General features: G+C 46.3%; 1 protein-coding gene across 1 annotated transcript; it reads left to right on the forward strand.

Annotated features, from left to right (window-relative positions):
• Nucleotides 1–1,399: 1,399 nt before the first annotated feature.
• Nucleotides 1,400–8,303, forward strand: CDC20 (cell division cycle 20). Its single transcript, XM_081916200.1, has 11 exons — nucleotides 1,400–1,576; nucleotides 2,276–2,495; nucleotides 2,737–2,879; nucleotides 3,907–4,003; nucleotides 5,378–5,506; nucleotides 5,729–5,925; nucleotides 6,376–6,470; nucleotides 7,069–7,300; nucleotides 7,380–7,505; nucleotides 7,640–7,757; nucleotides 7,920–8,303. Exons 1-11 carry the CDS (start codon nucleotides 1,532–1,534, stop codon nucleotides 8,090–8,092), a joined length of 1,575 nt encoding a protein of 524 aa, XP_081772326.1. The 5' UTR covers nucleotides 1,400–1,531; the 3' UTR covers nucleotides 8,093–8,303.
• The last annotated feature ends 2,366 nt before the right edge of the window (nucleotides 8,304–10,669 follow it).

Here is a 10,669-nt window from a genome sequence, read left to right on the forward strand (position 1 = left end):
AGTCGGGTTCCCAGGCCAGAGTTGAAAGCGCAGCAGTCTTTGTTGTTTTTATTCCGCAGGCATGGAACCCTCTAGTTACTAGTCTAGTAGTTACAGTACTTGATGGCATTTGAAGGTCAGAAGTCAAGCACATCTTGTACTAGAGATCAAATGCAGCATTTAACCCTCACTGCTACAGGGGCGGTAAGGGGCAGACAGATTTATAAGTGCCAGGGCTTGACAATCTTGGCTAAGCTCTGCTACTATCCTTGCAGCTTTGTCTTAATAGGTGGTGCAACTCAGAACTTTGAGGGGTGGCATTCCCTGTTGAAAAGTCGGAGCCTGTCCTGAGGATCTCTTTAGTGAGCTCTCAGCACAGGAACCAACTCCTAGGGGCTGAGGTCCCTTTGCACTCCTCCCAAGTTGATGGGCACTGCCATTCAAATGGTGGGCGTGTGCTGCATCATGTGATTGATTAGGTGGGGCGGGGCTTACCTAAGCCCCCCACAATATTTTAGTCAAGTTGCCACTCCTGGCTCTCAGGAAGCGTTCCTGTGGTAGAGCACATGTGATGTGTGCAAGAGGTCCCTGGTTCAATTGTTGCGAATTCACGTTGGGCTGGGAAAACACTTCGTCCTCGAACTCTGAGGAGCCGCTGCCAGTAGTGTAGACCAGTACAGTGGTACCTCGGGTTACATACACTTCAGGTTACAGACTCCGCTAACCGAGAAATATTACCTCGGGTTAAGAACTTTGCTTCAGGATGAGAACAGAAATTGTGCAGCAGCGGCAGCAGGAGGCCCCATTAACCAAACTGGTGCTTCAGGTTAAGAACAGTTTCAGGTTAAGAATGGACCTCCAGGACGAATTAAGTTCTTAACCCGAGGTACCACTGTACTGCGCAAGGTGGCCCAACGGCCTGAGTCAATACAAGGCAGCTTTCTCCTGTTGCATTTTTCCCCCGGGGGGTGGGGGAAAGAAGAGACGACCAAAGGCAATCACTTTCCCGAATGGCCCTGTATAAATTGGAGAGTTGGGCAGGATCCGCCCTACGAATTCCACCACGTGGCTCAGAGTCCCCAGCCGCAGACGCAGGCGGCTCTCTAGGGAAGCAGCGACTTCGGAGAGCTCTGACCGCACCACACGCACCCGCCCGGGATGCCTCGGTGGGCGATGCGCACGCGCGAAACATTCCGCGGCCCTCTCGCGACTGAGCCGTAGCGGACGTGCGGTTCCAAGCCTCGGTTGGAATTTTGGAACGTTATTGCGGCGTCCGGCACCATGGCAACCCCGCTGCCCTCTTCTCTCCCTCCTCCCCACTCCGCCACGGCCGCTAGGCATCATGGGAAGCGCCCGCACTCAGGAAAACGCCCCTGCTTTATCCATGGAGCCGCACGGCTCCCACCCAGAGACCTGCCCTAGCAGAGCCCCGCCTCCTCGCCGTCGGAGAGCCAATGAGAGAGACGAAGGCTGCCCGTTGGCCTAGGCTTCCCGGCGGCCGGCGCGTTCGAAACGGCCAATCGCTGCTCGGAGAGGCGAATTTAAATCGTGAATGGCGGAAGGGCTCGGCAGAGTTTCCTCCAGATCGAGAAAAAAGGTGAGTCCGGTTTGTTTGCCTCCAGGCGGCCCGCTGCGTCGGCTCTTGGAGCCTCTCCGCACCCGCCTGGCTTCCCTCGATCTCCTCGCCGCCTGTAGGGCTTTTTCCTGCCCCCCATCTCCGCCGCGTGGCCCGGGGTGGGGCTGCCCACCCTGCACGGGGAGCTTCCCGGGGCTGGGTGGATGGGTGGTGCAGTAGACCACGCCGAGATAGAAAAGAAAGGTACCCCTGCCACTCTTTTTAGTGCCGCTGTTGAAAACGGCTGGGGTCGCAAGGCATCCTATAAAAGCAGTGCACCTCCGGGGGTCGTAAAGTACGAAGAAACTTCCTTATTGCTACGTCGTTTCCACTTAGATGCAGAACCTGTGTCTTCAGGTGGAGACTCCCATGGGTCGATGCTGTTGCATGGGGCACAGAGTCCGGGAGTTCCTTTGAATTTAGAAAAGTAAATTTTGATGGGAAGGGGGTGCAATATGGCCTTTCTTGAAAAACGCAGCTTTCTATATAGAGGAGCATTCAAATGTGTGAGCCTCCATCTGATCCGAATTTAGACTTGCTAGCTTAGGGCTAGGCCAAACTGACTGGGAATGGGGAATAACACGCGTGCTCACCCAACCCTACTGCAGATGTGTATTGCATGGTCTCTGTTGGCCTTTTGTTTGCAGCTGCTGTTTATTTTATCTGGCTTTATCCTCACAGCGCCCTATTCACATGGCACAGTTCCTGTTTGAGAGTGACTTGCACGGGCTGTTGAAGCTAGATGCCCCTATTCCAAATGTCCCTCCTGCCCGATGGCAGCGCAAAGCCAAGGAGGCTGCCGCCGCCAGCTCTGGACATACCCCAGATGCTACAGCTCCTTCACCCATGAAGCCAGCTAACAGACCTCACAGCACAAGCAAGACCCCCTCCAAGACACCAGGTAAGACTCCTGTTGTATCTTATGAGGGTGAGGACACATCTTAATGTTTGAGGCTATGGGTTGACCTAGCATATGTCATTAGCTTGTCCTGTGGTTTTCCCCCAACTAGATGTTGAGAGTGGCCTTTCCACTACATCCCTTGATGGCACTGTGGAATAGTCACAGAAGTACTCCTTTCTATGAATCAAAACTTATCTATCAATAGATGCAATAGATTTTTTGCTGTTTCTCCATCTTGTAGGCAAGTCTGGTTCTAAAGCACAAAACACTCCAAACAAAACTGGAGGGGACAGATACATTCCTAATCGCAGCGCTATGCAAATGGATGTGGCCAGCTTCCTCTTGACAAAAGAGGAGTCCTCTGATGATACTCCCACCAAGAAGGTGAGTTTGTGATATTAAAGAACTGTTCCTCGTGCAAGCCATATAGAAATGGTGCAGGGAGATATTGACACCTAATAATTGGCAAAGCAGGCTTCCTGACAGTAGGTTAGCAGCTGTAAAGAGACAGGTGATAATACATGCTAGATTTCTGAAACCCAGCTATTATACAGGCCATTTTGCTCATATTAGCTACAAAATCAAGAATGACCAGTACACAATCCTAGGCTGTGATTTATGGGTAGCTAAGTAAATAACTCAAGCTATGTGATACAGGGCAGGAGAGCCTATTTCAGCCCAAAGACTGGATTTAAACTTGTCCACATTTCCAGGGGTTGCTTTCTACAAGTAGGAAGGGCAAACCAAACAAATTCCACAAGAGAGAAAATGCATGTGCCTCTTCTTTCCCTTGTCACAAGCAGGTAGCACACATGCATGCTTGCACCTCTGCTAGCTCTTTAGAGAGGATCTCTTAAGTTCATGCAGAGAGATTGTATATCCAATCTTAGTGTTAAGCATCACATCCAAGATCAGAGTTTTTAGGTAAAAGGTAGCATTTCTCCTCATCCCCCCTCCAGTGCCAGTGAGGGTGGGTGGAAATGCTGCCCTTTACTCTTATCTCCAATCTTAGGATGGTGGTGTTTAGCGGATAAAATTACAGAAGATTGACCAATCTTCACCTGCTTCCTGCTTTACAGTATATTGGCTTGTGTGGGTGGCAATGAGGTAAGATGTTATGCCATACAAACCTTCCAGCTCTGATTTGGCTCTCACTGCTCATGTCAGCCTGCAGGCATATAATTGCTTAGCTGTCTATACTGTGAGAGCAAGGGAGCTGGGAACCTTTGGCCTTCCAGATGTTATGGGACTCAAAACTCCCATAAGTCCCTGCCAGCATGGCATGTGGCTAGGGCTGATGGGAATTTGAGGTCAGCAACATCTGGAGGGATAATAGGTTTTCCATTCCTGTTGTATGACAAACTACTAATTCATTTATATTTTTTTAATGGGACTGCTTTTCCAACCCAAGGAGCATCAGAAGGCCTGGGCAATGAACCTGAATGGCTTTGATGTAGAAGAGGCAAAAATCCTGCGACTGAGTGGAAAGCCTCAGAATGCCCCTGAAGGTAGGACCAGATGCTTTCCTTGTGGGTGAAAGACACTGAAGGTATTTTTGTTGTTTAGTCGTGTTCGACTCTTCGTGACCCCATGAACCAGAGCACGACAGGCACTCCTGTCTTCCACTGCCTCCTGCAGTTTGGTCAGACTCATTTTAGTAGCTTCAAGAACACTGTCCAACCATCTTGTCCTCTGTCATCCCCTTCTCCTTGTGCCCTCCATCTTTCCCAACATCAGGGTCTTTTTAGATGGTAGAAATAGCAAGGATTCTAAAGGGATGCCCTAAATGGCTTTGGCCCAGTATACCTAAAGGAGCGCCTCCACTGCCATTGTTTTACCCGGACACTGAGGTCCAGCTCCCAGGGCCTTTTGGCAATTCCCTCCATGCAAGAAGTGAGGTTACAGGGAACCAGGCAGAGGGCCTTCTTGGTGGTGGCACTCATCCTGTGGAAAGCCCTCCCACCAGATGTCAAGGAAATAAACAACCACCTGACTTTTAGAAGACATCTCAAGGCAACCCTGTTTAGGGAAGTTTTTAATGTTTGATGTTTTATTGTGTTTTTAATGTTCTGTTGGGAGCCGCCCAGAGTAGCTGAGGAAACCCAGCCAGATGGGTGGGATATAAATAAAAGATTACTATTATTTTATTTTATTATGCTATGGTGGTGCTTCCTGATAATCCGGTTCATGCGGATGGCACCCTCGCCCTGCTATGCTGTGACTTCAGAGTGAGAATGGTTCAAGGCAATGATGCCTTCCTGAGTGGTAGGAAAGTAGTATTGCCAGTCTGCAGCCTAGCAGTGACTCGGGTTTATAGGCTGCCGCTTGTGTAATTCTGTATTATGCTAGTAAAACAAGGTGGTTTGCTTGCATTTTGTTCAAGCTATTAGGATTGTGCTGGTTCGGGTCACCAACCAGAACCCATAGCCTTTTACATGAAACAGCAGCAGGGAAGTCCTTTCTTGAATTAGGGTTCTCCTTTTTTAAAAAAAATAGAATTAACCTCCTTGATGCAGTGCGCTCTTGTACATGTTTATTTGGAGGTTCCATTTTCCTCAGTGGAGCTCTCTCCTACATATGTATGCAAAGGGTTGCACCCTTAGCTTGAAAGAGCAGCATACCTCAAGTGCAGTACCTGTGAGGAGGAAGCTTCTCTTGCAGATGGTTTGATCTGTTCATGGTGTGGTGGTGGCCTACCGCAGTTGCTTTGCATTTTGACAGAATTAGCTGAAAACCCAGATGTGTTAGAAGACTTATTAGGCCTTTCAGCAGCTGGGGCAAATGAGTTGAAACTAGATCTATGTCAGCTACTACAGTGGAAGCAAATACATGGCTGACTTTGGTTTGGGCTGCATAATCATGGTCACTCTTCCCCACCCCAGGATACCAGAACAATCTCAAAGTGCTCTACAGCCAGAAGAACACACCAGGCTCCTCTCGGAAGAATGGTAGATACATAGCCTCCATGTCAGACCGTATTCTGGATGCCCCAGACATCCGCAACGACTACTGTAAGTAGCTACAGTGCTTGTATTTTATAGGATCCCTGTCAGTTCTGCGATGGTGTAACGTGTTGCAGAAGACTTATGCCTCCATGTGGTATTTGCCTTGACTACTGTGGGTGGAGAGGGAGGGGTTGTTAGAGGAATCAGAGCCATGTCAGGCCTTACAATGGGGGGTGGGGAGGTGTGCAGAGGAGGAAGGGGCTAGTGGCGATTCATCTATTGTTTTAGATCTGAACCTCATCGACTGGAGCGCCCTCAACTTCCTGGCTGTGGCTCTGGATAAAACAGTGTATCTGTGGAACTACGAGTCCCGAGAAATAATCCAGCTCATGCAGATGGAACACCCAGATGACTACATCTCCTCTGTGTCTTGGATCAAAGAGGGAAACTACCTTGCAATTGGCACAAGTAACGCAGAGGTTCAGGTAGGGGTTATGCCTCTTTAATGACTTGATTAAGCATTGTTGACTTGACTACTTGCCAAGGGGCATGGTTTACAGAGATACTCATGATCTCTACCAGAAGTTCATAGAATCTTAAGAGCTGGGAGGGACCCAAGGGTCATCTAGTCCAACCCCCTGCAATGCAGAAATCTGTGTTATGGGGTTACTCTTTGGGGCCACGAGTTACCAGCAGGTACCCGGCAGGTTGTGGGAACTACTGAAGTGTGGGTATGTTCGTGGTTGAGGCATGACTGAGCCTCCTTGAGGCATGACTTTGAGGGCCATGGCTTGGTTGCATTTCTCCAATTGATTTTAAATGGTTTCGGCAAAGTGGGCTTGTCTTGGTATATACTCTTCTCCATTTCCAACCCCCCTGGCAATACTCGAGTTTAGCCAGATGGTTGTACTAATTATTGTCTGTGGTGATTCTAGTTATGGGACATCCAGCAGAAGAAGCGTCTACGAAACATGGTCAGTCACTCATCCCGTGTGAGCTCCCTGAGCTGGAACAGCCACATTTTATCCAGGTACGGCCCAAATCCCAGACACAGGGATTCATGAGAGCATTACTTGCTTAGGCTCAGCCTATCTGCAGGACTGTATTCTTCTATACAAACCTGGCTATGCTCTGAGATCTTTGAGGAAGGCCCTTCTGTCACGCCACCCTCACAAGCATGTTTAGTGGTGATGCGGGTGGGGCTTCTTGATGGCTGCTTGCAGACTTTGGAGCCCCCTCCCTAGAGGCCAGACCTGGCTCCCTCCTTGTCCTTCTGCTGGCAGGTGAAGACTTTTACTCCAGTAGGCTTCTGAGAACTGACTGTTTTTTAGGAAGGGCTTTTAATAATATTGTTGTTTCTACTAGTTTTTAAAAAATATTTTTATGTAGTTTAATATTATTGTTTAATTTCCATTTATTATCTTTTATGTGTGTATCACTTTATTGTCTTTATTCATGCTTGAGGCCTGGTTCTGGGGGGAAAGGCAGGATATAAATATAACAGCAGGAGTACAGCAAAACTGCCTTCTCTGGAACTTTTTTTCCTTTCCTAAGTGAAGAGGTGATATTGGTTGTCCTTAGCACTTGAGTTTGGGTTTATATACTAAATCTTATGCCTCCCTTAACAGTGGGTCACGGACCGGTCACATTCATCATCATGATGTTCGTGTGGCAGAGCACCATGTAGCAACACTTGCTGGCCATACGCAAGAAGTGTGTGGGCTCAAATGGTCACCTGATGGTCGCTATCTGGCCAGTGGAGGAAATGATAACCTGGTAAATGTCTGGCCAAGCATCCAAGGGGATAGTGGATCATTTCAGCCTGTGCAGACTTTCACGCAGCATCAAGGAGCTGTTAAGGTAAGTAGTTCTTTATGTAGGAGGCACTTGACATGTTGCTGGCAATAGGGAAGATTAACCTAAGACACCTTTCTTCTAGGCTGTAGCTTGGAGTCCATGGCAGTCCAATGTGCTGGCAACAGGAGGTGGAACAAGTGACCGGCATATAAGGATCTGGAGTGTGTGCTCGGGTACCTGCCTCAATACAGTGGATGCACAGTCTCAGGTAGGTTCACCTAGTATTCTCAATGGAAAATAAAGAGCAGTTCAGCATTGGATACTAAGCTGATGCTCAGTCTCTTCAATTTATACATGAGCATGTATTTGGACTCTTGGTACTCAGTGTTTTATGTCTGACAGGTGTGTGCAGTACTTTGGTCTACAAACTACAAAGAACTTGTGTCTGGTCATGGCTTTGCCCAGAACCAGCTCGTGGTATGGAAATACCCATCCATGTCCAAGGTCACAGAGTTAAAAGGTGAGTTCAGATAGATGGTATGGAAATGGCTGAAGTACCAGATTTAGCCAATTTCTAATTTGTGGGTATTGCTGCCTTCATATAATGGAAACAGCCACACATGCATTGTTCCTTCCACTTGTCTGCTGGAAATGGCACACCTTTGTTTTTAATATTCCCCAGGTCACACAGCCAGAGTGCTAAGCCTGACTATGAGTCCAGATGGGTCCACAGTGGCATCAGCAGCAGCTGATGAAACACTGAGGCTCTGGCGGTGTTTCGAGCTGGACCCAGCCCGTAAGAAGGAGAAAGACAGCAGCACCAAGAGTAGCATTATCCATCAAGGCATCCGCTGAGCCCGCTCTCTAACCTATTGCTTTGTGTACAGAATTTTAAACAATTTAATAAATATTTCACTCTCACTTAAGAAATGGGGTTGGTGCATGGGGTTGATATCTAGGATAGGATAAAAGCAACAGACTGATATATCAAAGTGGATTTAATTGTTGCTGGCTATCTGGCCTGTATCATTTGTAATAAACCAAATAAACTACTGATGGATGACCAGAGTGCTTATCTTAAATCTAGTGTTTCTGATGTTTCCCAAGAGAATATGCAGCCCTAGCCTATACAGACAACAGATACACAAAGTATGAGGTGTGTTGAAAATGAGGCCTTTAATGTTTTGAAGTAAACAAATGATAAGGTATCTAGTACTGTGCATCAAGGTGTATGGAAATAAGTCATGAGCAATTATCATCTTGGGTGTAGCTAAGGTGCCCATCAGTAGCTGGGCTACTGACAGTGATACAACATGCACTTTCTACCAAGGGCTGTTTAATTCCTTTTAGGGCTAAGAAGTGGCTACAAAAGCATTTATGGGGGCTGTAAGACCTTATTGTGGCAGAATAGTTGGATCAAGCTACTCTGATAATCTGGTTTCTAGATTGTATTCTTGTTCCAATGCTTGCAGTATATATTCTTTCTCCCATACAAATACTGTTCTTATCAATTAAAAAAGGATCCTTGCTGCTGTGTACTAAAACTTTGTAAGATTTGAGGATAAACAGTGTATGGTGAAACGTATACATAGCGCTATATAATACTTGGTGATTGAATCCTATTGGATTCAATCACCATCTCTTTAGATTCCACACCCACACCCAAAAACTTAAAACTATTTAATAGAGTAGCAGGAAGTAGAAACTGTTTGATATGTGCACATAGCTGAAGATAGGAAACATGGGCCACTTAGCTAGAATCAATATCAGAAAGTAGGGAGGGCAACGGGCTACCTTTGTTGTGCACTTTATAGGATTGGATATTGGAAGGAGGTTGTGCTTCTGGGCCTGGGATGATAGTAACTAAGAATGCCTGTATTTTACTGCGAAAAAGCTGGAGCTGAATTAGTGGAAGGCAGTTTACTACCAAGAACTGAGCTGTGCAGGCAGGCCCTGACAGTGAGAAATGTTTCTGTCTGCCTCATTCCTAACTATAGACCAAGGAAGTAGATGCATCCATGAAGTTTTAAAGTCCTTGTGCATCTCTCTTTACAGCATATTTTAATACATGTAACCTGTCACTTCCAGCATATAAACAGATGAGATAATGATTAAATCCAGAGGATGGGTTGCAGCTCCATGGTAGAGAATCTGTTTTGCATGCATTGGTGCATGCATCTCTAGCTAGGGCCTGTCTGAAACTACAGAGAGCCACTGCTGGTCAGTGTATATCAGTGGTTCACAATTGGTGGCCTGTGGATGGTAGAGGGTCCGCAGCTCCATTTGCGTAACAAAAACTACCAGAGATATCAAAATTTTCAATGGTAGGGGGTCCATGACTTGGCTTTTGAAAAACAAAGGATCTGCAGTACTTGGCTACTTGGATGTCACTGGTGTAGATAATGGTTTGATTAAAATCGTCACAACTGGGTAGCTTCTTATACTTTAAAAGCTAATTTAGGTGCCCCCTCACAGTGTGATCCTATACACATCAGCTACACACAGCTCTTTTTAAATGGGACTTGCTGCCATAGCCTACCTACAAGCAGGAACACTTGCAGGATATCTGCAACTAAACTTCCTGTTGTATTTTAGGAGGTATATAGTATTTGAAATCTGTAGATTATCTCAAAAGGTTCCTTCTGCCAATGATTCCATGAAATACAGAATGGCTCTCTGTCACAACTTCAGATGGTAACAGAAGCTAACATCAGTAACGGGAATTTGCTTCTGCGGCCTTATCTAAATTGGGATGGACAGCAGTCTCTTGGTCTGTGTCTGAGATATGAAAACTAGGGCTTGTGCATATTATTGACTAATTAAAATAGGTAACCACATTGACCCCTACAGATGCTCTTTGTCATGGAGAACTCGTTACCTGTAATGAAGGTACTATTGCTGTTATGCCCTGGAATGGGCAGACTTAAGTCAGAACTTGTGTTCCAAGTTCTGGCTTGGTAGAAAGTCTGAGCCACACAGGCTGCTGTGGTTAGTAGAACTTAAATGTTCTAGATAAAAGGCAACATCAAATAATTGTTGGTTCAGCTGTACTGCCTTCCAGTTAAACTCATCTGGCCAAATTGGGGCTGCAGTTAAAACTGAGGATGTTTTCTTAAACTTCACTAAGAGGAAGACTTTTTGCAAACGAAACAGTTGTTATAATATATAAAACTAGTGCTTTGTTCCTGATCCTAAACAAGACTTGAAGCAACTACTCAAGTTTGGAGTGGCTGTTCTAAAACAACTAGAGAAGCATGGCGCTTCCATAAGGACTATTAACAAGAAGACATACTATCCAAAATGTTTACACTTGTCAAATTTGAATAAGCTGCTGTGAGCACTTGTGTCAAGATAGGATACATATGTTGAGCAGTAAATGCTGTTGCCTGTTCAGTAGGGAGCACATAAGAACAGCCTATAGTTTTTAATCAT

Source organism: Podarcis melisellensis (genome assembly GCF_964234715.1).
Source record: "Podarcis melisellensis genome assembly, chromosome: 6".
NCBI classification, from domain to species: domain Eukaryota; kingdom Metazoa; phylum Chordata; class Lepidosauria; order Squamata; family Lacertidae; genus Podarcis; species Podarcis melisellensis.

Excerpts from the sequence above, each read along its gene's own strand:
- CDC20 (XM_081916200.1), top strand. The coding sequence starts at position 1,532 with ATGGCGGAAGGGCTCGGCAGAGTTTCCTCCAGATCGAGAAAAAAG. Across the intron at positions 2,880-3,906 it reads ATGATACTCCCACCAAGAAG|GAGCATCAGAAGGCCTGGGC; the intron begins GTGAGTTTGTGA and ends TTCCAACCCAAG. Across the intron at positions 4,004-5,377 it reads GCCTCAGAATGCCCCTGAAG|GATACCAGAACAATCTCAAA; the intron begins GTAGGACCAGAT and ends TCCCCACCCCAG.